This window comes from Carassius carassius, chromosome 2, assembly GCF_963082965.1.
Source record: "Carassius carassius chromosome 2, fCarCar2.1, whole genome shotgun sequence".
NCBI lineage: Eukaryota > Metazoa > Chordata > Actinopteri > Cypriniformes > Cyprinidae > Carassius > Carassius carassius.
The window spans coordinates 24,060,322-24,087,812 of NC_081756.1; the positions used below are offsets into that span (position 1 = coordinate 24,060,322).

Consider the following 27,491-nt stretch of genomic DNA (forward strand, 5'->3'; position numbering starts at 1 on the left):
TGTGTTATTTCTCACGTGTTTGCTTAATGTCAGAGATTTGAATGATTTATTTACAGAATTGGTCAGACTTGATAGATGACACTCAGATGAGCAATATCAGGAAGTGACAGATATCCAGACCAACAGCAGCACTTCCTACAATCAGCGGCAAATGAACACACACTGAGAAATATATCAGAGAAAGACAGAGAGCAAGAATGGGAAACTAAATGGATCACAGAATATTAAAGAAATCTTTCTTTTGCCTTTTATTTCTCCCTCTCATTTTACACATAAATAGTGTCTTGTTGCATAACAGGTGACAGTAATGTGTTCTGTGTGGTTAGTGGTGGGCACGACAGAGCACAGTAGTCTGTATAATCAGAATGGACGAGTCCACTGACTGTCTGCTCGGCAGCCTTGAAAATGGCACAGGATACCAGCGGCAACTGCAATGCATCACTGATGAGCTTCTTACATAACTCCACTGATAAAAAAACAAACTCCCACCTGCTTGATATTGCCCTGCCAGAGCTAGAAATGATTTTGCTGGCTCGCTCTTCCCAGAGGAGCCGTGTGTGAATGAATGAGAGAACACACTACAAGTCACATGACAAATGTCTTTTGTCTGTTACTGTCCTTATTTCAGAAGGACTGAGGGACTGAAAAATGATGGCTGATCACTGACAACAGGCTCATTGATCAGGGTTGTGCTCTTCAAAACTCGCAAGTAAATTCACATAAATATGTTTCTGATCATGTGAAAAAGTGGAGAGAATGACCCGTGGAAAGGATTTTCATCACTCTTTCCTAGTTATACACGACACATATCTAAAGTTCATTCAGATGTTTTAATGGAGAATAAAACCGTGCACATGTTCATTTAAATGTACTGAGTGAGAGTTCAGTCAAACATGGGCTCTTAAAATCAACCAAAAACTGATTGATTTTTCAAAATGGATCCAGGTGTAGGAAAGGAAAGGAAACCAGGTCCTCCAACACACCCACGAATACACCTGGGAATAAAAATCTGTTCAACAGGGAACGTCAATCTGGCTGTGAATGAACTAAAAGGAAAGTGAAAGACGGGGTCTTCTACATGATCAAAGAAACAGTTCAACAGAAGTCAGTCAAACTAATTGCTCTTTATGGCAGCGAGATATGGGGAGCCCTAAAATCCCAAGATTTCTCTAAATGGGAAAAAGAAGAAATCGAAACTATGCATACACAAATTTATAAAAGCATCTTAAAAGTAAACAGAGCAACCCCTAAGAACTCGTGCAGTGCTGAATTTGGACAATACAAATTATTAATTAGTATTCAAAAAAGAGCTCTGAAATTGTACCAGCACCTCAAATGCAGTGAGGCAAGCTCGTACCAGGCTAAAGCCCTGCAGAGGAGTGCCCTTTTACAGCTGGTGCTCAAACTACACCCAAACCAGCACGGCACAATCCGGCCCAACCAAATCACACAGTTACAAAAACACAATCACATTGCCTAAAAAATGTGAAAGATGCCACTAGAATACAAAAGAAGATGGTGCTCTATTTATAAACCAGCAGAATACCTGAGCTGTGTAAAAGAGCACAAATTGAGAAAGACACTAACAAAGTACAGACTGAGTGATCACTGTCTGGCTGTAGAGCGAGGACGGTACAGAGATGGCAGCCACGAGAACATCACAACATTAGAGCTGCAGATTTCACTACATTCCAAGAAATACAACCAAATTTTATGGCATTACCAAAGGCAAAAAAATTAAGTAATATTTTAGGAGAAAATTCCAGCATGATTGCAGGGGGAGCAAAATACCTATCAGCATGTCACAAACGAAGAGAGTCAGGCCTTGGACAAAACTAAAGCAATTTTATTTTATTTATGTTGTAGTACATAGTAAGTTTTTTTTTAGTTAAGACAATATCTTAACTATTTTCATATGTCTTGTTTATAAAAATGTTTTTATTAACGTAATTATTTGTGTACTGAATTATAAATCTATTCTTGTTTTGTTTATGCATTATATGCCAATGCTTTGGCAAAACTGTGCAAGTCATGCCAATAAAGCTCACATGAATTGAGTTGAGAGAGAGAGAGAGAGAGAGAGAGAGAGAGAGAGAGCATATTAAAGCTCTCATTATGGTTTACTGTTTGAAAACCGCAAAATTAAAGCTCATTCCTTCCTTTGCCCAGCATGAACAGCATTAAAGCACTGTCCTCATTCACATTGACCACAACACTGCTTTGAACAAGACCATCTTCTTCCCGAAGAAACAACACATGCTGCTATAGAAAATGATTCTGATGTTGAGCTGAGTGAAATTTGGCTCTCAGACAAAGCAGGGAGAAAAAAAAGACACTGCACGAAGCAACCTGTACTGCTTTGTATCAGCTCTTCTGTGTCTTTCTCTCCTTTTTTTGGCCTGTTTAATATTGCTGTATTTTTGTGGTATCAGCTGCCTCAAACAGAAACAGAGGGAGAGGAGCAGAACATCTCGAACACACACAAACACTCTTAAGTCACTACCATGTACAGTGAGACCTAAAAGTCCTCTATGGATTCAAAAATCTAATAAATGATAAATGATAAATGATAATAAGTGTCGTAGGATTTATCAGAACTGTAATTAAATGTTATGTTGTACAAATAAAAACAGTTAGTTCTGGTCTTTGAATTTGAGTTCAGCATTTTCACTGTATCCATCACTCCACTTGTCTCTATCTGTACTGTGTTCCTGAAAGACTGTCAGTCTATCCATTAGTGGTGGGAATTCAGAAAGTGACTCTTTCTGCAGGTTACATTACCTTACTTCAGGAAGTGGTGACAATCTTTATGTGTGAGTTATTTAAACATTCATTCAACCGATTCATTCAAAAACAATAAGTTTGCCAATGCATAGTATGTTTTTTAATCAATAATCAATATCTAACCTGAGGGAAAAATGAGAGAGAGAGAGAGCTTGTGTGTTACCTCTGCGCATCTCTAAACAGTGCTGTTATTACCTCGCTAGTGAGAAATGTCATGTGTAACGTTAGCCTTTAAGTTGCTACACTATATATGTTAACTGATCAAATCATCAGGGCAGCGCCGACAACACCTTCTTGTGCAAACTGCGCAAGTTAAATGCAGTATGCCGTCTAATTTAACTAAGGTCTTTAATATTTCATCTGCATCAATATTTTATGAAGATACAAATACCACAAAGGTAAAACAGATGCCTTTGGCCTATTAACTATTAAATGCATCATTATGCTAAAAACATAAGAAGAGTTCTCAGTATGAAAGACTCATGACTCCAGTCCATCAATTAACAAATCCACCATTAAGACATTTTCATTTTAACCCGTCGCTTCTGGTCAAAATATTACTTTCTCCAATGAAAAGTAGCCTTTACTTGTCTATATCAAGAAAAAAAATATGCACAGATCAAAACAGTTATAAACAAATGTAAGTGGATTTTAATGAGATGACAACAAGGAATGGACTTTTTCACTGGATGAAGTGTTATGGATTATGGACTGGTATTTTGGCCAGAAGTTAAGCTTTAATATTGGATTTGTTTTTACAAACTTGCAGCTTTTTGCTTCACAAGATGTTAATTGATGAAGTGGAGTCATGTGTATTACTTGTGGATTACTGTGATGTTTTTATCTCATTCTGGCGAGCGACACCCATTCACTGCAGAGGACCCACTGGTGAGCAAGTGATGTATTGATACATTTCTTCAAACCTATTTCTGTCAAGAAACATCTACATCTTGGATGGCCTGAGGGTAAGAAAATGTTGATTTTGAGCTGAGCAATTCCTTTAATATTGTGTCCATCACACAAGCATGCATGGATACAGTGTTGATTCACAACACTATTGCAGCTCCATTCAGATGATAATGAACTCTGGTTAACAAAATCAGGTCCTTTGCACACCTTTTTTGTCCTTCTTAAATGTTCAGAAAGATGTGATGTTATATGAGAATGTGTTCTCTGCTCATTCAAGCCACCATAAAACCTGTGAATGAAGGTATACATGTTTTACAAATCACAGCTTGAAGCGAGCGGGTCATGTGTGTGTGTGTGTGTGTGTGTGTGTGTTGTGTTGCATCCAGTCTGCCCTATGAGCCTCTCCTGGGTTAGTTAGACTGATCATGTTGCCACGGTGATGTGAGAAGGCTGAGTGATCGAGATCTTTTCTGCATTCATCAACTGGGCTGGCTGGTCATTTAGACCGTAAGGACTGCTGAATAACATCAAGGTTTAGAAACATCAGTTCAGACCATCTCCTCATCCTCAACAATCGATTCAAAACTAACAGACAAAATGTGCAGGTCCTTAACAGTAACAATTCAACATTCAATTCTACCAGAGTAGAGAGATCAATAACTGGTACAAGGAGACAGAGATAAGAGGATATGGGGAAAGTAACAGAGCTAATGAAGAGGGAAAAAACTGAAACTGATCGATCTTCAAGAAAACAAACAGATAGAATTTCAATGCAGAGGCAAGTAAGCGATTAAAGAATTAGCTGCTTAACACATTCACTGTGACTGGATGTGTCTTCTGGCACTATAAGCTGCTCTACTTTGATGTATATTATGGTCAAAAGCACATAAAAGTAAAAAAAAAACAACAACACATTGTATGTATGTACAGTATGTGTATGTATTAATGCTGTCAAATCGATTAATCATGATTAATCACATCCAAAATAAAAGTTTGTTTACATAATATATGTGGTTGTACTGTGTATATTTATATATATGAATACACACACACACACACACACACACACATATATATATATATATATATACATATAAATATACATATATTACATTTATATCTTAAATATATACATGTATATATATATATATATATATATATATATATATATATATATATATATATATATATATATATATATATACATACATATATATACATACATATATATATATACACACACACTCACTGGCCACTTTTATTAGGTACACCTGTTCAATTGCTTGGTAACACAGATTGCTAATCAGCCAATCACATGGCAGCAACTGAATGCATTTAGGCATCTAGATGTGGTGACGTCGACTTTCTTTTTTTTTGAACATTTTTATTTAAGAAAATGCACATCTTAATTGACTTTTATTTTTATTTTTTTACAAACACAGAAGAACAACGGCAAACTCGGCAGTGTCCTACACAAACACACAAAAATAAATAAAAATTAAGGTCATAGTAAAATATCAATTCGTATCCAAAATAACAGTTAAATTTTTTCGTTAGATATTCCCATAGCATACAATTATAGTGCAATATTCTTTATCTGCATTTTACTGCTTTGAAAAAAATAAAATAAATAAAAATAAAAATGCAAGATAAATGCAAGAGAAATAGGCAAGAAAGTCCCCCCTTCACTCACATTTTATTGTGTCCAGCTCAAATATTGAATAACTGGGTCCCAAAGATCCTTAAACTGATCAATTTTCAAGTGAAGTTGGGGTGTGATTTTCTCTATACAATATATCTCCTTTAACCCCATTGTGCAAGCGTAGGGGGTTGGACCTTGAGCCAGGACCAAGTAATAATTTTTCTTGCCACTAAGAGTAATATCTGAATCAATTTGACGACGACTTTCTGAAGTTCAAACTGAGCATCAGAATGGGGAATAAAGAGGATTTAAATGACTTTGAACGTGGAATGGTTGTTGGTGCCAGACGGGCTGGTCTGAGTACTTAAAAAACTACTGATCTACTGGGATTTTCACACACAACCATCTCTAGGGTTTACAGAGAATGGTCCGAAAAAGAGAAAATATCCAGTGAGCGGCAAGACGAAAATGTCTTGTTGATGTCAGAAGTCAGCTGGAGGTTGTGGAGTGGGGGATGTTTTCTTGGCACACTTTGGGCCCCTAAGTACCATCGTTTAAATGCCACAGTCTACCTAAGTATTGTTGCTGACTATGTCCATCCCTTTATGACTACAGTGTACCCATCCTCTGATGGCTACTTCCAGCAGGATAATGCACCATGTCACAAAGCTCAGATCATCTCAGACTGGTTTCCTGAACATGACAATGAGTTCACTTTACTCAGATGGCCTTCACAGTCACCAGATAGATAGCCAACCCAATAGAGCATCTTTGGGATGTGGTGGAATGGGAGATTTGCATCATGGATGTGCAGCCGACAAATCATGTCAACATGGACCAAAATCTCTGAGGAATGTTTCCAACACCTTGTTGAATCTATGCCACAAAGAATTAAGGCAGTCCTTGAACTGCACATATATCAAGAGATCTAATACAGGTTTTTCTTCCTGACAAAAACTTGTAATTATACAAATCATCCATTTCCATTGTAAGTGCCATATAAGTGGCACTGCTAGCTGCTGTGATTAAAGCCAGCCATTACAGCAGTCATGATCACCTATGCATACTGGACATCCAGCTAGCCTTTACGAATCACTCTGCAACATCTGTTTCAGGTAGCATAACAAAAGGAAAATTTTGCCCTTGGCACACACTTGTTCAGGCATATTAGACTACTGTAACATATCTTTCTGCAAAATATGTTTCTTGCATTAGCCTACTCTTCTGCTCCGGTCTCCCTATTACAGAATTACATAACAATCAGGGACAGCTCACATAATCTCAAAGTATATTACTATCAGTTCACTTTCTTGAAATCTTTAAAATGCATTTAGCATATGTTTGAAACTCTTGATACAAAAATAGCAAATAGCAAAATAATCTGAAATTGATGTAGCAGTGGTCTAAACTAACACTGTAACCTCAGCTAGACTGAAATACTGGTGAGTAGATGAAGGACAACACCTGTGCTTTTAATTAAAATGAAAAAGACTTCATATATGTATGCATTTATTTATTATTTTAAAGGCTCTCTACTCTAATGGCATTGCAAAAAGATATAGTATAGATTCTCATAGGCTTTAGTGGCATGGAAAAGTGATTTTGCTGGTGTATTCTGCATTTCTAAGGAAATTAATGTTATGTCAGAGCTTGTAGAATTTAAAACATGTTGAATGATGAAGCAGTAGATTTAAGTAATCTGCTAGGTTTTGCATTTGTACTGACACTGTGGGCAAAGTGTGAATAGCCAGCATGAACACGGTAAAATACAAACACTACGTCAGAATGTCGTGCTCTTTTATACTTTAAAGTATACTTATTAACCTCTAGGCCTGGTTTCACAAATGGGGCTTAGCTTAAACCAGGACTAGGCCTCAGTTAAATTATATTTAAGCAACTTATTACAAAAATGCCTTAGGTGTGCATCTTGACACAGAACAATGACATATTTAAAGATATGTCAGAGCAAAATATTTTAGGTTGAGACAGCTCAAACACGCGTTTTAGTTTGGGACTAGCTTAAGCCTTGTCTGTGAAACAGTGGGCTGGTCTTTTTGTCAAAACGTCCAGAAGGACTTTGTCTTGTGCTCTAGCTGTGTTCCTCTGTATGTAAAGCAGAGATGTGTCTCTAGCGCCACCTAGTGCTGGAAAATTTGTCTGCATTTAGATTGTTTCTAAAGTCTCTTTACTTTTTAAACGATTAAGACATTAAACATTATTTAAATTTAAAGATTAAACCGTAGCTCAGCAAAACCTCCTTAATGATTTGAAATAAGGGTTGGTTCTCCTAGTTCAGCGGTTAAAATCCATAAACGACAAGCCGAGGAACATCTATATACCTGTAACGTATATACGACCCTTTTGTCAGCATCTGCTAAAAGCCTTTATAATATAATGAAATTTCTTTTAACACAAGTTCCAAACCAAGTGACTGTCATCTTTCTCTGGTGAGGGTGAGAGCAGCGGTAGCTGTTTCTAGAGGGAACCGTTTCTCTGGGACAGTCAGCTACCTGACTTCCGCTCGGTGCTCCGTTGGCTGGAGAACGATAGTTTTCCCGGAGTTTTGGATGAATAAACAACCTTCGAGTGGCCAATGCGCAGAGGAAATATAACCCTGAGTTGGTTGAACATGTTTATGCTCATGCTTATGTTTTCAGATTCTGTTACTTTCTAGACGAGCGCTGGTTTTTGGCACAATCTGTTTCTGTGAAGAAGCTTAATTATAGATATACAACAAAAACAATATTTGATGGAGAGTTATAGGACATCGCGCGTTACTGTATAATATTTTATTTCACTTATGAAAGATGGAATGCACTGGACTAATATTGAACTTCGTATATATATATATATATATATATATATATATATATATATATATATATTGTCATCAGCTAGCGCTGCTCTCCCATTATACTGTCTAGTTTACAAACTGCACATGGCTTTATAAACTTACAAACAGTATTATCACACTGTTATAATTTACCACACTGTTATAAAAACTGTGCATTTACAATTTAGCAACTGCATTAATTCGTATAGTACAATAATGACTAGCAGTAACTTCCATTGTGGTTATAACTGTAAAACCATAATAAGTTATTATAAACTTTCCTTCAAACAGTAACAATATGAGAAATCTTAAGATGAGGGAAACCTTTTTGATAAATCTGAAAAATAAATAAATAATGTAATAAAATATCTTATAAAAATATAAGAGGGAAAAATGGTTTAATGAAAAATTAACAGCCGAATATACATTTATTTAGAATCAGAAGTGTTTGTTTTGTAAGTGATGTCTCAGTTTTATCACTTCATTCTCTGAGCGACAGACAGTTTTCAAAATGAAAGTGTGAGAGTAGCAGCTTGTCTTACTGTCATGTGTTTTTATCTAGTGGCTACAGAGACTGGAAGGGATGAAGACTCCGGGAACATGAGAGACTGCATCCACAGCGTGCTGAGATCAGTACCACGAGGGCTGACCCTGGGTCCTTCTCTGGCCCAAGATGGACAGCTGGGTCTGTGGTGTGTTGGGCGCGTGCTGGAGAAAGACACCCTGCTAGGTCTGGAGGAACCTGACAGAATAATCAGGAAGGAAAAGGCTGAGGTATGCGTAGCCGTGTGTTTCAGATTTCATTTTGCACCATACAGCTGAGACAAAGGTTTGTTTGTTTAGTCCAGGGGTCACCAAACTGGGTCCTGGAGAGCTGGTGTCCTGCAGAGTTTAGCTCCAGCCCTAATCAAACACACCTGATCTAATCAAGCTCTTACTAGGTATACTTGAAACTTACAGGTAGGTGTGTTGAGGCAAGTTAGAGCTGAACTCTGCAGGACACCGGCCCTCCAGGACCAAGTTTGGTGACCCCTGGTTTAGTACCACTACAGCAAATCTGCTTCTAGATAATAGCAGCCTTTACATTTTCTTCTCACCTGATATTGCAAGTACTGTATGTCATAGCTACGTTCAATTGGCTCAACAAGAACAAGAGCAGTTTTAGCATTACATGGGTTGTTGCTGTTTTTAACTGTTTAAGTGAGTAATTAAATTAAGAAGCAAAAACATAAGAAGTAAATCTTGTTATTATCCAGGTGTTGCAACTTGCATGCCTTAATGAGTTCAGATGTGAAATCTCAGATAAAATCTACTGGATGAGGTAAGTTTACCCAGAACTCATTTAGTATTATATTTAATACAATGACTAAGTTGCATATCAAGACAACACAGAATCAGACTTGTTTAACTGCCTCCACAGGTTTGCATGCAGCACTCAAAATGAGGAAGAGAGCAATGTCAGTGTGCTCGAGGTGGATGGAAAATTAGGCCTCAGGGTCTGTCGGGACGTTCAGCCAGGAACAGAACTGCTCCTCTGGAAAGATCAACAAAAAGCCCCTCTTGAAAAAGAAGTACTGCAAGTAAAAGCCTGTGAAATTAGTAGTACACCAAACAGAGAACAAGATGATGCTTTAGAGGCCATCGCTTTAGATCACCTCTCAGGCTGTGCAGGTGAGTTTATACATAATATCTACGCTATGTATAAGGTCCATGATATAATGTTTTTCTTAGAAAATGTGGAAACTTTTGTATTCTGACAGATCCTGTTCAGAGTGTCACACAAGAGGTTACAAAGCCTTCAATCAAGGAGAAAAATCTTGTGCAGGAGTCTAGAGCCTGTGATTCCAGTGTCCTGGAGCAGGATGGGGTGGATGAGGCACACGGGGACAGTGAAGCTGATCAGAGCGAGGAGCGTCCTGCTAGAGAAGAGAGTCCAAGCATTAGTATGAGTGCATCACAAGCCCAGAGTTCATCAGAACATTTGAACCCAGAAAGAAACCTGAGAGCCAGCTCTCGCCTTGCCGCTAAACCTCGAAAAGTGCACTCGTCAACAATGCATATCTACAAACGACAAGAATCAAAAAACAGGTCAAGCCTAAGCAGCAAGAAGCAGCTCTCGGATAACAAAGACAACACAATGCAGACGTTGAGTACTAATGAGGATTCCAAAGCAGAGCAAACTGAGCGGGATTTTACTCACTTTATTATCAGAGAGAGGAAGTACAAATGCGAGGAGTGTGACAAGAGCTTCTTCCAGCTGTGCCATCTGAAGAAACACAAATTCACACATCAGAATCAAAAGCCTTACGCGTGCACGGAGTGTGATAAATCTTACAGTTCGCAGGAGAGCTTCCAAGCCCACTTACTGATGCATCGCGGTCAGAGGCCCTTTCAGTGCCAGCACTGTGACAAAAGCTACGGCTTGAAACGGGACCTCAAGGAGCACCAGGTTCTTCACTCAGGCGAGAAACCGTTCGTCTGTGACATCTGTGGAAAAGCTTTCGCTCGCCGGCCCTCGCTGCGCGTCCACAGGGAAGTCCACCGGACGAAAGAGCCGGACTACCAGGCTCCCAAAGTTAAGTGTCCAGAGTGCAATAAAGAACTGGCCAATTCTGGTTCTTTGAGGAACCACATGCGTCTACACACCGGAGAACGGCCGTACGTCTGCCAGCACTGCAACAAGAGCTTTCGCCAACGTGGCAATCTCCTGGGACACATGCGCATCCACACAGGAGAGAAACCCTACCAGTGCGACCATTGCCAGATGCGCTTTTCCCAAGTGCCTGAACTACGTCGGCATCTGATTTCACACACGGGTGAGGTGTATTTGTGTCCTGTGTGTGGTAAGGCTCTACGGGACCCTCACACACTGCGGGCCCACGAACGGCTGCATACGGGAGACAGACCCTATAAATGCGAACAATGTGGGAAGGGGTACACGATGGCAACCAAGCTACGGCGCCACATGAAGTCTCACCTAGAGGAGAAGCCACATGTTTGCCAGGTGTGCGGAGCCAAATACACAATGATGCAGAGTCTACAGCGGCATCTGCAGTCGCACCAACATCACTCAGACTCTGGTCATGCGTTACCGACACGAGGTCGACCCAAAAGGTCAGGCCAGAAAGCAGAAGGTGAGCAGGAGAGGACAGACTGCAGTAATTTGGAGGAGGGACAGGCTGTGGCGTATGTTCAAGCCTCAGAGGATTTCACTATGTTGTCTCACCCAGAAGGTGTCATTTTGGACTCTGGTGTCTACCACCGTGGCACAATTGTTTTGGAAAAAGGAGCAGAAAAGGGGCTTGAACGCATTGAGATCAGTGAGGATATCATTGAGATTATTGTCTCCGATGACAATACCAAGTGTATAGTAGTGCAAGAACAGCCTTCTAAGTCTATAGAGCTTCAGGAACATGAAGCTAATGCTAAATGCCTAGTTGTGCAGGAAGACGATGCCAGCAGTGGCTGTATTGTAGCTCCAGAACATGTTGCTAATAATTGTTTGGTCATTTTACAAGGTCAGGATGGTCTAGGTTCAGTGGCAGAGACTATAGAAATAGAGACAGGGCTGTGACACTGAATTTCATATAGTTTCTTCATATTATGTCTCACATGTCTCGAACAACCTTTGTGAAATAAATGTATAAGCTCTGTTGAATTTAAGTCTTGCTGTTCTTTGATTTTTAGGAGGGTTTGTGGCACGTATCAGTAAATATTGACTCCTGTGTGCAGTGGACCTTGTTTCATCACTGTTTATACAGACATTGTACAAGTACAGCAGCAAAACACAGTTGGGTTGGCAAATTAGTTCATGATATATCTGTTGTATTGGAGTTAAAAATAAGCACGTCATTTATACCTTAACAGGAAAATTGAAATGCTATGTTTGTACTTTTTACATGAAGTACATACTGATTACTGATAAATGAGTGGATAAGAGGAGCACTAACAGAGCTGTTCAGCTGCATAGAGATAATTTCATGATGAACGCTCTTTCTGATGGCATGTAACAAAATGCATTTACATTTAAATAAAATATATTTAAACAACAAAAAAAGCACCGTGTGAAATATTTAAACAGACTTGTAAGATTTTTTTAGTTTGAATATTAGAACTTGTATAATATGTCCTCACGCATGAATTCACATAGCTTTGGAGATATGAAGCGTATCATCATGTTTTCATTAAATATATCTGTGATTCATGTTCCTCAGAAAGCAAAGAATGTTCCACTTTGATATAAGGGTGATCTGATACTGAAGAGTGGCTTTTTTTTGAGTGAAGAGTATCAACAGTTCAGACAGTTTGTTCTCTTTGAACTTTGGTTCAATATTAACTTGGTGACTCCAGTAACTCTAGCTGTGGGCTTTCTGACTAAGTGGGCGAAGAGATTCAATGAGATGCTCCAAGTTTTTTTCAGGATTACAGGCTCAGCTACTCAAGAATGGGAGCAAAACCAGCAACTCTCCTACTATCCCTACTTCTTGGACAAGTCCTCCAACTCGCCTTGTGTCGTAATGGTAAGCATTAACAGAGATTTAGGCTAAGAACTAAAACATTATTTTGTGATGATTCTTTGTGATGATTTTGGAAAAATATTGACTTTTGTACCTTAGTGTTCATCGACAATAAGGGAGCCTCTCAGATCATTCGGGCAAAGAGGGCTAACACTTTTCTTGAGGAGTTAAAACCTGGGAATCTGGAGAGAGAGTGTGTGGAAGAGATCTGTGACCATGAGGAAGCTCGAGAAGTATTCGAGATGGCTGATAAAACGGTGAGCAGTGCCTTTGTGGACAGATTAGCTGCAGTTGAAAATAAATGGAAGTGTTTAATGTATAATTTTTTTTAAGGTATGTCTTTATGGAATTACAGATATTTTAAGTGTGGCATATATATTTTTTTTAATCTAATATTGTATATTATATTATTCACTTTTTTTCTTCCATTGCCTCACAGGAGATTTTTTGGGCAAAATATTTGGGTAAGAATGTATATATCACATTACGGAAAGTTTCAGTGTAAACAGTGACAACATTTTGTGTAAACAGTTTCTATTGAACCAGGGACAAAGTGCATTTTCTCTAACCTTTCCCTGTTCAATTTACAAATGAAAGAGATTTGTATCAGGTTAAAACAATAATAGCAATAATAAACCTACCTTAAGAATGACAGCTTGTGAACAAATATCATTTATAAAAGTGGCAATCCTTTAATTTTGAGCTATTTTTTTTTTATATTAACTGTTTATAACTTTATGAAATTGTTCTGATGCTGCCGAACTGGCGCCTCTGTTATTTTTAACAGGATGTGAAGGAACAAAATTATCCAGAACACCAACTAATATAAAGAGTTTGAGAGTATGTGTGCAAACAGAGGGTAAGAGTGATGCATACTTTCATAACACAGAATATGAGTCTTTCTCGTAACACAAATACATATTTGGTAAAAGCTTTAGTTTCTATGTTACAAAATAACCCTATAAGTTGGATGTGTGATTGACAGGAGACTGTTACACTGACAAGGGTGAAAGCTACAGTGGTACTGTGTCTGTCACGAAGTCTGGAAAGTTATGCCAGTACTGGACAAGCAACTTCCCCCACAGGATTCAGTATGTACTCCTGTTTATGTTGTTTTTGTGTTGAACCACTTTTAATCTTTTTATGTTGATTAGAAAACACAAATGCTCTCAGTAAAGAAAAGGGTGTTTTGTTTTCATGCATTTAGCTTAAAAAGCCTTCCGTAATGTTGAAGCAGCTCTTCTGTCTTATGACCGTCTTGTTCCCCCCCTAGCGAAGTTAATGCGACACAGCTGAAGCTACCGGAGAACTTTTGCAGAAACCCAGATAAGAGCGATCAAGGCCCTTGGTGTTTTACAAGAGACCCAACAGTCAGGAGGGAGTCCTGCAGCGTGCCAAAATGCGGTAGAGAAAATGTCCTGCGGTGCAATAACTAAAGCACTGTGCTGGCAACCTGAATGTTGAGCCATCAGCATTGTGTTGTTGAACCAGGTTGCTCAGAGGAAATGGTTGCTAAATGACTGCTGACTTACTAAAACATGCATATTTTTTATAGCAACTGACACATATTTGTTCCCTGTGTTTATGGCACATTTTATGCTTCAGTGTAAATACGTAAAAAAAAAAAAAAAGTTTCTACATGTCCATTGCATCATTTATGCTGTCCCACCTGGCCTGATCATCTCACTCTTTCCTCCTCAGGTGAGACTGTTCTTCCCCCTCCTCCACTACCTAGTGTGAAACCTGAAGAGCATTACCTGAAGACTGAAGACTGTCTGGATGGATCTGGGGAGAGCTACACGGGGAATTTGTCTGTTACTCTGGGGGGTCGCACATGTCTGCAGTGGAGCGCAGCAGAAGTGCAGGCTTTAATAAAGGGGAAAGAGTTGCTAGCTCAAGTTCAGCTGGTGAAGAACCACTGCAGAAACCCAGATGGAGATATGGAGGGTCCCTGGTGCTATGTAAAGGGAGCAGGCGGAAACATTACCATTGATTACTGTGACTTGGAGATGTGCGGTAAGTGAACAGTAGTGCCTTCTACAAAAACACACATACATTAAAGGGATAGTTCATTCAAAAATGTACATTTTGTCATTTACTCTTGTTGTTAGAAACCTGTATGAATGTCTTCTACTCAACTTCTACTTCTTCTTCTTTGGACCTTTAGAACTGAATCTTCATTTTTGGGTGAACTATCTCTTCAACAACAAAATATGAATTTCTTCCCTTGAACCTTCATTGAAAGGGACATCTGCAACCAAAGTGTTTAAATTAGGATTAAATGTCATTTTCAAAGCCTTAGTGCATTAGACATCAATTATAAACACACCACTAAGCCAACACTGAACATCCTTCGGTCTTTGTCATTTACTCTCAGATGCCCCTTTGGACAAGTTTGTCGAGGAATCAGATGGTAGAGAGAGAACAACTCTCGGAGACAAAAGGAAAGCTTTCTTTAATCCCCGTAGCTTTGGCAAGGGAGAGCAAGGTAAGAGTCTGATACCTTGCCCATCTGTTTTGTGGATGTTATCACTAGAAGTTTGAGTTGTTCTAAAATCAGCTGATAATTAAGATGATTAAACTGTTTTTTGTCAGAGTGTGGAGTGCGCCCCTTGTTTGAGAAGACCCACAAAGAAGACAAGAACGAGAAGGAGCTGCTAGCGTCATACTCTGGAAGCAGAATAGTGGGAGGAGAGGAGGCTGAAGTGGGCAGTGCCCCATGGTAAATACAACACAGAGGCTGTTTTTAAACATCTTGACATTACTGATTATCTCGACAGCTAATGATGTGTTTGTTAATGCAGGCAGGTGATGCTGTATAAGCGTAGTCCTCAGGAGCTGCTGTGTGGAGCCAGTCTGATCAGTGACGAATGGATCCTCACTGCCGCCCACTGCATTCTCTATCCACCGTGGAACAAGAACTTCTCCATCGATGATATCATCGTACGCCTCGGAAAACACTCGCGTACCAAGTGAGCCTTTCAAAAAATTCTAGTAAACCTGTATATAGTTCTTTGCACTGGAGTTTTCACAAATACATACTTTATTTATCCCAAGTAATTGAGAAACATCCGTTTACTGAAGGTTGAGGTGTTTTAAACCCTTTCCTGTTTCTCTCTGAGTCAGGTATGAGAGGGGCACTGAGAAGATTGTGGCCATTGATGAAATCATTGTCCACCCTAAATATAACTGGAAGGAAAATCTGAACCGAGACATTGCTCTTTTGCACATGAAGAAGCCTGTAACCTTTACGAATGAGATCCACCCTGTTTGTCTGCCCACCAAGAGCATTGCAAAGAAGTAAGAAAACACAGTAGTTTAATATCTATATATATTTACAATGAGACAGATGTTGCATCAGATATATTGTTCCATTCTGTATGTACAAGTTAAAAGATTATTGGAGAAGAAAATCATGTAGGGCAGGGACTTGGCGCTACTCATGGGTTGTTGATTGGATGGAGGTACATGAATGCAAGTTAGCAGTCAATTGTAAGAAACAGGTAGAGTGTCAGCAGACTAATAGTTCGATGAATCATGAATGAATCAGTCACAATAAGATTAATAACATGCATTTAGAAAGTAGATTTTCATTTCATTACGATTTTGAGACTTCACACCATAATGATGCTAACACCTTCAACCCCCTTTATGCATTTGGTTATCTTTATTTATGGTGAAACATTTTCTTGGGGAATGACGATGTATGGAAAAAGCATTTTAGCATAACTTTAGAACAAACTGAAAGTATGCTGTGACTGACAGATTTTCTCTCTGAAGTTTGATGTTTGCAGGTTTCAAGGGCCGTGTGACTGGCTGGGGGAACCTGAGGGAATCGTGGTCCTCAAACCCAACCAATCTTCCATCAGTGCTGCAACAGATTCACTTGCCCATTGTGGATCAAAGCATCTGTCGTGATTCCACCTCGGTCATCATCACTGACAACATGTTCTGTGCCGGTAATATACTTTATATTCTTCATGGCTTTTAGACCCTAGACAATTCATTTGCTGAGAGCTTGTTTGATGTTTTTGCACTCAGGTGTCACCACAAGGTCATCTTTTGTTTTATAGGTTACCAGCCAGATGATACAAAAAGAGGTGACGCTTGTGAAGGAGACAGTGGCGGACCTTTTGTGATGAAGGTACAGTGTTTATGCTTTTCTCTCCTCAAACAAGTTTGACTTGTCAGTGACCTATAAAGCTCTGTTTGCTGGACTCACACCTCTATATTTGAACATCTTTTAAAACCCATTACTGCCCACAGAGTCCTACAGATAGTCGCTGGTATCAGATTGGCATTGTGTCGTGGGGCGAGGGCTGTGACCGCGATGGCAAATATGGATTCTACACACACTTATTCCGTATGCGTCGCTGGATGAAAAAAGTAATCGAGAAAACAGGCTCAGCAGATGACGAGTGATCTTCCAAGCTGAAAGAACACCTTTGCCACACAATAAATGAACACTTTGGTCAAATGTGATTAAACCTCCAAATGGATAAATAAATCTGAAATCTTTGTATGTTGATACACGTCTGTGATCCTGGAGTTCTTTCTGTGTTTTGAAGGTGAGAATGGGCAGGTGTCTTGTTTATAATGAAACACATGTAATGTAATTCTGCTTTTATTAAATTAAATTAAATGCCAGGTTCCTCCCATACAGAAATAGAGAAGGAACTGTGATTTTGAATGATAACAGTTTTGAGGGAGATTACAACACACACCAAAGATGCGCTTATTTTTCACAACTATCAAATCCACTGTATTTTGCTGTGATGCTTTGAAAGAAGATTAAAAAATAGCAATTTAAAGGCCATAAAGTTTCCTATTAGTAAATTTGCATAAAATGGGAATGCAGACAAAATTATTAAGAGTAATTCAATAAAAAAAAAATCATCTTCCCAGATCATTTAGGATGTCGTGCAACTGATCACTGAATGCTTTAATTTCTGAATTTATGTATTTCACACTAAAATGTCATCCAATGCTAAAATAAATGTCAGGCAGTTTCAGGGCAATCACCTCGGTTGAACAGACATAAACTAATACATTTCTTACAAGGTTATAATGTAACTGTAATTCACGTATGGTGTCGCACTGATTCAATGGTCCCAGAATGAAGGAGTGACACAGAGGCAGGCTGACATTTATGGCTCTTGTCCTGTTCAACCACTGATCCATAATAGAGAGCATATTTACAGATCATTGTGTTCAACACATTATGATAAAAGACTGAACCCACAAAGAGCAGTATAAAATGTGTACATTGGTGCGTTTGCTTTAGACAATTAGATATTAATATGTGGGCAATTTTCCCCGTTGTTCGACGATTATCACAACACACCACATTCTCGGAGGTGTGGTCAGGCGTCCCCCTCCCGCATCCGGGCCGTTTACACTCAACTACACGGATCGCAAACAGGAAGTGCCGCATGAAATTTGGTGAAGACTTCGATAGGGAGCGCTGACAATTAGGTAAATTAATTTCTCCATATTCGATTCATAACGTCTGTTGTTGTTTTGCTCTCTGTTCCGCACAAGCCTCTAGTCACTCGGCAGGGCGACACTTGTTAGAATCTCCGTTTTCGTGAGTCAATATTAAACAGATTTGTAGCTAGTTAGCTTAGCAGACTGTCGAATGATGTTACTGCACAAATATGTGCGGCATCTGGCTTTTTTCGCCATCACTGAGCCCTTAACTATTGCGTATTATTTATGAAACCACATGTCTACATGTTGACTCTGTTCGTGCTGTCAGGCGCGCGGCTGCGCGTGCAGATGTTGCGTTTCCCTAGAAACGCTGGGAATCAGACACTGTCTCTCTTGATAGACGTGTATCTACATCAGACGACCAAAAAGAGAGCAAACGTTTGTCATTTTACTAAAACACTCTGAAAGTTGGAAGAGCACGATCGGTGATGTTGTCTTACCTGCCACAGAGAAATCGCTCATAGACTAACGTTACCAAGCGCTAAGCCCTTATCCCGAATGTCGATTGTTTTCCTGTAATATTGTTCATGAGGTAAAATATTGGCTCTACCGTGGCTATTTGTAGTACATGGTGGTACCTGTTTAACAAAAAAGGGGTTTTGGGTTATTGACATGCACTGCAGCGTAACATGGTCTTCTTCATCCGATACTATTTTTTTAAACAGCCATTAGTTGTTATTTTATTATTATTGTGCATGCATTTTTTTATGACCTCACATTAATTGAGAGACTTACATTTAACCTTTATTTTTTCTGAAAACAATTTATCTCACCGCAGGGCCTTTTAAAAATGACTAGTGAAGGAAATCCTTCATATCGACCCCCCCCCCCCTTCTCTCTTACAATTTCTTAATTACCGTAATAAATGTCTACCTTATCGCAAATGACCTTATCACAGTTAATCCAGCAGTTAGCGGAGGGGATCGTCAGAGACGTGCAGAGATCATTTGTTCTGTACGTGTTTCTCTTCCTTGGATCCACGTGTGGATGGTGACACTGCAGAGAGAAGAGCAGAATCACATGATGCTGTTAAGATCTAGACCTCACACTCAGTTTTGCTTTCGTCTGCTCCTTTCTGCTGATTATTCTGTGGTATCTCACTGTGTTTGTCAGCCGAGCACGTCTAAACCATCTGGCTGTACTTGAAATGGAACTGATAATTATCACATTTGCATTTTTTTAGCAGATGTTTAGTAACTTATGACTGAGGAACGTTACAGGGATATGGAGCTGGTTTTAGCGATGTCTGGCTCTCAGTATTAGTGACCAGCCACAGATGTACTAACATGTGAATGGGCAGAAATCAAGTACAGAATTTTTTTTTCTGTATTTTTTTTTTTTTTTTTTGCTCTTAATATTATAATTTAGAGTGAATTCTTGATTGTATGTATTTTGTTAATAATTGTAATAAGCTCATTAGTACATGAGAAAAGCACTAGCTATTGATTTTATTCTGGCAGTTATTGCTTTATGTTGTGGTCTTTATATTTTAGAAAGTGTAGTTGATTTTGGAGGTGTGGAGGTTTTCGGGGTTTCTTTAGGTCTCTTGTTTTATGCTCTCTTTAGGGTCTTTGTTTCTGTCTGAAGTGCTGGTTAATTCACTGAGTGCAGCCTTGAAGCAAAAGTGTGAATGAGGCTCATAGTTTTTGCTGACGATCTTTTTGAACTGGCTATGAATGAGATGGCACTGTAGAGAGGGACAGGATTGATTTTGGACAGGTGCTGTTTGGTTAGAACCAAGAGATGTATAAAGTATCAATATCAACGATAGTCCAACTAACCTAAGAATTGTGAAAGCTTCTTTATACGGTTTCTTTGACTATAAGCAATCTATAGCAAGAGTGTTGTCAGTACAACAAGGCTAGATAACTGAGATGTTCTTTAATCAGAGCGACAGATTAATGGCCCAGGTTACATCACCTGAAGACTGCTCTAATGCTATCACTTTATTTAGAGATAGCAGAACAAAGGCTGTCACAGATGATAGTAAATGTGAAACTGGCTCTTCTAGGGTTGAGGATATAAATAGGTGCAAAGGGTAAAACAGAGAATTGTTGTCAGTATCCGGCTGGACGGCCTCATTGCAGAAGAACTGTCACAGCAGATCACTGTCTGAGCTCTACTGACGCCTGCTCTGGTAGCCCTATAGCTACACACAGATTCAAAAATATATAACATAAGAAATAATAATATTATTAAGAATTTAGTTCCACAAATCTTGACCTTTCCGACATGCGCGCTGAGAAGATTGATTGTGATCATTATGGTTGTGGCAAATAAAAACATTCAAACAACAGGCGAGCTGTCAAATGAATGCACTGTGGACTGTCTTAGAAAGAACATTAGGTATTAATTGTTGGGTTTAGTTTGCTCACGATGGAGTGCACATGGCAGGGCAGAGCAGCTAGTGATTATGTGATCTGGAAATGAATCATTTTTAATCATGCTTTTTTTTTTTTTTTTTTAATAGACACAATTACTGTAGCTCATTTAACAATCAAATTTAATGCAACCATTTACCTGTTCTTTTGAATGTGATATTGTTGCAATGAAGAAGTTAAGGTGTTTTTTTTTTTGTTTGTTTTTTTGAGTTTTGTGAGAAGGGACAGGGAATCGTTGAAGAATTTTCAGTACCGATATCATGACTACCCTGATCTTTTCTGAAATGCCAGTATGCACGAGATTCATTTTCATTTTAAGGGGGGGTTAGGTTGAGTTACGGAACAAACTCAAACGACCTGTTCAGCATTTGACATCGTGGTCAATCATGTGTGTCAGGAAGTCACTAAACATGCAAGTGTGCCCGTGTGAAAATGCTGCATTTACCCGGGCTTATGCTGGACAGACAGGAACCTAGTGTGACGGCAGCTGAGCTTTCACAGATCTCAGAGTTACATTGTGTGGGATTGTAACGTGCTGTTCTGTGTCTAACCTTTGTGTGTGAATTGTGTTGTCTAAGAGGACCATCATGTCCTCTGAACTGCTGGTGGACCTTCACGATGATCTGGGAGGAGATGACTCTCCTAGCGCTGCCCTGGACCAGCTCAAACTGGTTCAGGACAAACAGTGGCCACCAGATGACCCTGTTAGCCTGAGCAAATCCGGTGAGTGCATGGTGGTGGGAGTTTATGTGTGTCATACAGGATAATAATCATTTTGACATTCAGTTTTGCAGAATTATACTGATCTTTTCAAAGAATAAAGCAGTGTAAGAAAAAGGAAGTAATTGTCAACTTCTTTACCAGCTTATCATGAATACCAATCATATGCTTGCTATATTTTTAGAGGCAAGTGAAGCGGAAACCTTCCGGTTGATATAATTGTCACTGCCTTTTTAAGAGGCAGCAGAGAACTGAAGGAGTCATACAGCATTACTCATACAGTACACACTCACACACACTTACACAGGCATATACCCAGAGGCACACTTTACCCCTCTTACAGGGCGGGCTTCGTGAAGTCCAGTGTAATTCAGAGTTTGAAATCAACGTTTTTACTTAGTGGACAATTTGGCTACTAAATTAAGTTTCTGGTGTTTCAGAATTTCTTCTAGCTGGAACAAAAATATCAGAAATAAACTTGATGGTCAAAATCACTGCTTAAATTTGAAAATATTTTTTATTAAACCTGATTCTTAATCATTGAATGGCCTTCAATTTTACGACAGTCAACCATTTTTTACCAATACCTTAAAAATGTATTTGTAAAAAAAAAAAATTAATAAATACAATAGAAATTCTTGTTTATTTTTTGTTGTAATTCCAAATATAGGTCACCCTAAAATTAATGATTAGTGTTTAATACGTTGAAGCTTAGCATGCTGACAATTTATGTTAAATTAAATTAAATTTATGCATTTAGCAGACACTTTTATCCAAAGCGACTTACAGTATATTCAGACTAACATTTTGTAGTTAACATGTGTTCCCTGAGAATTGAACCCACAATCTTGCGCTGCTAATGCAATGCTCTACCACTTGAGCTACACACACACATATATATCCATAAAAAAAAGAAAGGTGAGAACAGCTCAGAAGAAGTGGCTATGTTTCCTAGGGGGTTCAGGAAATGGTTCTGGTCCAATGTGTGGCCCTCTTTATGCCTTTTGTTTTGATGTTGAAGGCTTCTGGTTGGGGGACATGATATTTATTACCATGGCTGATTTTACTTGCATTTGTTGGGTTGGTGGTTATTCATTTCAAATCCTGATCATCTGGTTAAGTTAGCAAATTGTTTTTTTTTTTTACTTGTTTAAAATGTAGCATTCATTATAGTCTTTCCTGCAGCTTCAGATATTAAAAGCCTTGGCAGCCCATCACATCTGTCCTGGGACGACCCCTTCTATGACATTGCCAGACATCAGATTGTGGAGGTTGCAGGTGAGGTGTTATGAAATGCACAAGCATCACCAGCGAGGGTTAATTCTAATTCTAAAATCTCCTGATCTTTATCTTTCTTTTTAGGTGATGATAACTTTGGTCGGAAGGTCATTGTTTTTAATGCTTGCCGCATGCCTCCCCAACATCAGCTGGATCATCATAAACTTCTCATGTAGGCATCGCTGCTCTGCTTCATTTAAGTGGTTCATTAGATGTATCATGCCTGGCTCAATACACTGTGTCGCCTCTTATTAAAGGGGTCATATGATGTTGCTAAAAAAAAGCCATTATTTTTTGTATTTGGTGTAATGCAATGTGTTTATGCGGTTTAAGGTTCAAAAACACATAAATTTTCCACATACTCTACATTATTGTTTCTCTTCTATGCCCCTCCTTTCTGAAACACATCGATTTTTACAAAGCTCATCGTTCTGAAAAGCGCAGTGTGCTCTGATTGGCCAGTCAGTGGAATGATTATTGAAAATAAATATGTCATTTTACATTATTATATAAATGTATGATACACCATATGCCACATCATTTGATGATTTCAGGGATTAACTGTCAATTCTTAAGTTAAACTAGTTATCTTAAAATGCCAAAATGTATATTCCCGTGAGAAATATATTTAGGACGATTTTTGAGGTTTTCCTTTCTTCATTTTTGGGGTTAAATGTCAACCACTCGTATGCTGAGTTCTAAATGAATCATGTGTTCAGTGGGGCAAAGCACCCTAAGACAATGACGTTTTTAATGAAGTGAAATCAAGACTTAGTTTAGTTCCCTATTGGGAACGTCAGAGAACAGAAGGGTTTGTGTAATGGAATCTAGAGCATATATTACAGGCGCTGAAGTGTATAAATAAAACCTAAAGTTTCAGTAATTGGAAGCTGATTCATAAATATAACAATAAGTGCAGATGTTCCTTCTGTTGGTTTTAGTGTCTAATATGAACTCAAACAAGTTTTGATTTGGTGTGTGCATTCATTGATATTTGTGTGCAGGTATTTGAAGCAGACTCTTGATAAGTATGTGGAGAGTGATTATACCCTCATCTACTTCCATCATGGTCTGACCAGCGAGAACAAGCCCTCTCTAAGCTGGCTTCGAGATGCCTATCGAGAGTTTGACAGGAAGTGAGTGACGCTGTTGTTAGGGAGAGGCTCTTGAGTGCTTTTAACTGCGGCACACGAGAGCAAACCTCAAGCTTCAGTTTGCTGTGTCTGTTGCAGGTATAAGAAAAATATCAAGGCGCTGTACATTGTCCACCCCACCATGTTTATCAGAACCCTCCTTATTCTCTTCAAACCCATCATCAGGTCCGTGCCACACTACACTCAATGTTATTTTATTCTCACTTTGATTATCAAGTGTGATCTGTACTGTAATCTGAATCTTACAGCCTGAACGCATAATACTTCGTAATACATCATGTGCTTATGTTCTGTTCACAGCTTTAAATTTGGCCGCAAGATAAATTACATCAATTATTTGAGTGAACTGGAGGAGATTGTGAAGTGTGATCAGCTGGTGATCCCCAACAGAGTCCGAGAGTAAGAAATTCTATATATGCTTTTATATAGGCATGTATTCATGTGTTTGAATCACACTGTCACATCTGAGGCCGGATTATAAGTTCTTTTGAGGTGCATTCAGGAGTTTCTTTGTGTAGGTATGACGATAAGATCCATCTGTCCCTGAAGCCGTCTGTCGTCCCTGGACCGATCTCTCCCCCTCGTAGTCCTCCTCTTCCTTTCCAGCAGTTTGGGGTTCCACTGTCAGTGTAAGTAACGTCGCTAACAGTTCCTCTCATATCTCACACAGCTACTGTTAAAGATATTATTCCTGACGGAATGTTTGGACCGAATGTAGTTGAAGATGTAGTCTCATTTATACTACAGAATTTATATTTTTACTCTTTGATTGTGCACTATGAGAAATTTTTTTTTGGAGGAGCTTATTTAGGTGATGTTTTGTGTCGTTGCTTGTAATCAGATTGAGACACAGGGCTGCAGACTCGGAGGGAATTCCACTAGTCATGCGTGACACCATTGGATACCTGCAAGAGAACGGTAGGTCTTTTAGTAAAGTCAGATTTATAATCAAACTTTTACGTAACGTAAGTGTACTGTATGTATCCATGTAAGGTTGGATATACTAGTAGTAGTCTTTTTGTTTAGCCTGGGGGGGGGCTATTCTGTTTATTATAGAATAGTTTAAACTTTATTTATTTACTTTCTTAAATTGAGAATGTGAATTTTATTCCCATCTTCATTGTAGGTCTCAAGACAGAGGGAATATTCCGGCGTTCTGCTAATGTTTCTTTGGTTAAGGATGTTAAGCTGAAATATAACTCCGGTAAATTCATGAGATGCTCTGTATGCAGAAGAATCCTCACACATTTCCTGTTCACAAGAACGATTGTCATCAGGTCTTTAAATCTTGTGTGTGTGTGTCTGTAGGAGAGGAAGTGAGTTTATCTCAGCTGGACGATGTCCACTTGTCAGCTGTGATCTTAAAGATGTTCCTCAGAGAACTGCCAGAGCCGCTGCTCACCTATCAGCTCTACAACGACATTGTCAACTTCCACAGTGAGAACACAAAACACAACACACTCACACATCAACACCAGCAGCTTCCAGAAAGCTCACACACACACACACACACACACACACACACACACACACACACACACATCTGTACAATGGATGAAATGATTTACTCAACTCACGGTTCCATTCGCTTCACGATTTTTGCAAAATGAGATTGAAGACATACAGTAATTGAAAAGGTGTCGTTTTATTAGGCTATTCCTGCATTGTTTCTTTGTGAAATCGAAATATAACCAAACTAAATTGAAATTTTAAAACAAACCCCAACTCAAGGAAGTGAGTTTTACAAGTAAAATAAATATCTTATTATGAACAAACTAAGGCTTTGTCTGTGCCCTTTCCATTTAAAATTAGAGGCAACCACTGCATTTTAATCATGATCCAAAAAAAGATACATACATGCAACATGAGCAGTTTTTAATCTAAATTAGATTGTATAATAAAAAAATTAGAAGCAGAAACAGTATGGTCTGAATTTAGTTTTAGTTCTTTTTAGTTTTAGTGGTATAGTGAAACTATACCACATAAAACATATCTGAATGAAACCGCAGACGAGCTGAATGAGACGCAGGTTCACTCTCTGACAGCAGGTGGCGCTTATAAACAGCAGTGATACAGTGTTTGCTCGAGCAGCTCAGCGCTTATGAACACTACTTTAATATGCATTGTTTAGATGCAAGATGAAAAGAAAATACCACGTAAACATTTCTAAAGATAGTTCCCCTCAGAGATACATTTATAGGAACTCCTACTCCAATTGTATCGCGATTTGTTTGGCATCTCAACCGATTTGAATCGTCACAAATTTGAATCGATTTTCAACTGGCTCGCGGATAATCGTTACATCCCTAATCTGTACACCTACTATACTGACATTTGTTTACTGATTGTTAAAACCACAGCTTTTGCATGTAGACTTTTTACAATGAGCCTTGAAAGTGACTTGACCACACCACACACACATTCACACAAACTTGATTTGCATTCCACGTGTGATGTGTTATCAGATGTTGACACAGAGTCTCAGGCAGAGAGGATTCAGAACATGCTGATGTCACTTCCTGAGGAGAACTATGCATCACTGCGCTTCCTTGTACAGTTTCTTGCTCAGGTAATGCTCATCAATGCTCAGCAAAAATTATTTTTATTTAAAAGTTTAATTTAAGTTTTATTTAAAGTTTATATTAATTATATATTTACATATTATATAATTATATATATCTACATATTTTATATATATGTGTGTGTGTGTGTGTGTAAATATATAACAATAATATAAATGCACATATTATTATTATACTTATTTTTTATATTGCATTTAGAATTTTAAATGCAACTTCTTATAATTAGTTTCTTTCCTCCTTTCTCCTTCAAGCCCTTTAGTGTTTCTGATCTTTATTGTTATTGATGTGCAGGTGTCTGCTGAGAGTGAAGTCAATAAGATGACCAATGCCAACCTGGCTGTGGTGTTTGGGCCCAACTTGCTGTGGGGGCAGGATGCTTCTATGACACTCAGCGCGATCGGACCAATCAACAACTTCACCCGCATCCTGCTCGACCTACATCAGGAGGTCTTTACCCAGTGAGGAGCGGGAGAACTTTTCACGATGACTCCTCTCTGGTTATTGTCCCTCCTAGTTCCATAGCTTTGCTCCTCTGTGGCTGTGTCCCGTCCTTCATGTCTCCCTCAGTATTGCCAAATGCATGAGTATTTTAAATAAAAAAAGGATACTGGAGGGTGCAGAGTGGTCAAGCTGACAAATTCTGACAATCGTCTCCTTTTCTTTCCTGCAGAAGTCATGTGGGTACTGTCAGACATAATGGTACTGGCACAGGCACTAGAGTTTTATATGGTCTGTTAGCAGAGGCCTAGATCAATAAACCAAGTGTACAAGTAGCTGCTTTTATTTTTATTTTTTGGTAGCTCATCTGCAATACTTCATATATTGTTTGTTAGAGACTCGTTTCAGTTCATTTTTCCAAGTAAAATAAGACTAAATGCACACGGCCACATTTTTGTAAGCCATAGTTGGCACAAGTATAAAGCACTACTACTCAAACTTGAAACACTTATTTTAAACATGATTATTGCTTTTTACATAAAATATATGATATTATGTATTGTCTCAAAGAGCTTTCAGTTTTCATTTATATTATCATATCATTATATTTTTATTATTTCTATAATCTGTTTCATCTTTTTTTGGTGTCTCAGTGGTTCCAGGAACAGGGCAGATGCTTTATGGCCAGCACAAATTTAATAATGCTGAAACAGAAAAGTCATTTTTATGATCAAAAACTGTATGTGTGTGTATACATTTATAT

General features: G+C 38.7%; 3 protein-coding genes across 3 annotated transcripts; all 3 read left to right on the plus strand.

Annotated features, from left to right (window-relative positions):
• Window positions 1-7,822: 7,822 nt before the first annotated feature.
• LOC132106888 (zinc finger protein 408-like) lies at window positions 7,823-11,826 on the plus strand. Its single transcript, XM_059512973.1, has 5 exons — window positions 7,823-7,953; window positions 8,731-8,942; window positions 9,425-9,489; window positions 9,589-9,839; window positions 9,929-11,826. Exons 1-5 carry the CDS (start codon window positions 7,929-7,931, stop codon window positions 11,740-11,742), a joined length of 2,367 nt encoding a protein of 788 aa, XP_059368956.1. The 5' UTR covers window positions 7,823-7,928; the 3' UTR covers window positions 11,743-11,826.
• A 668-nt stretch (window positions 11,827-12,494) lies between these two features.
• LOC132106894 (prothrombin-like) lies at window positions 12,495-17,213 on the plus strand. The gene is made up of 14 exons (XM_059512986.1): window positions 12,495-12,688; window positions 12,785-12,942; window positions 13,125-13,149; window positions 13,473-13,544; window positions 13,671-13,776; window positions 13,959-14,089; window positions 14,387-14,701; window positions 15,063-15,173; window positions 15,281-15,407; window positions 15,490-15,657; window positions 15,812-15,985; window positions 16,466-16,644; window positions 16,759-16,829; window positions 16,952-17,213. The coding sequence occupies exons 1-14, from the start codon at window positions 12,613-12,615 to the stop codon at window positions 17,105-17,107; spliced, it is 1,869 nt and encodes a 622-aa protein (XP_059368969.1). The 5' UTR covers window positions 12,495-12,612; the 3' UTR covers window positions 17,108-17,213.
• Window positions 17,214-18,003: 790 nt separating this feature from the next.
• Window positions 18,004-26,917, plus strand: LOC132106904 (rho GTPase-activating protein 1-like). The gene is made up of 13 exons (XM_059512995.1): window positions 18,004-18,160; window positions 21,135-21,279; window positions 22,462-22,554; window positions 22,639-22,726; window positions 23,559-23,690; window positions 23,787-23,873; window positions 24,009-24,107; window positions 24,227-24,337; window positions 24,550-24,626; window positions 24,835-24,912; window positions 25,017-25,145; window positions 26,174-26,277; window positions 26,582-26,917. The coding sequence occupies exons 2-13, from the start codon at window positions 21,144-21,146 to the stop codon at window positions 26,750-26,752; spliced, it is 1,305 nt and encodes a 434-aa protein (XP_059368978.1). The 5' UTR covers window positions 18,004-18,160; window positions 21,135-21,143; the 3' UTR covers window positions 26,753-26,917.
• The last annotated feature ends 574 nt before the right edge of the window (window positions 26,918-27,491 follow it).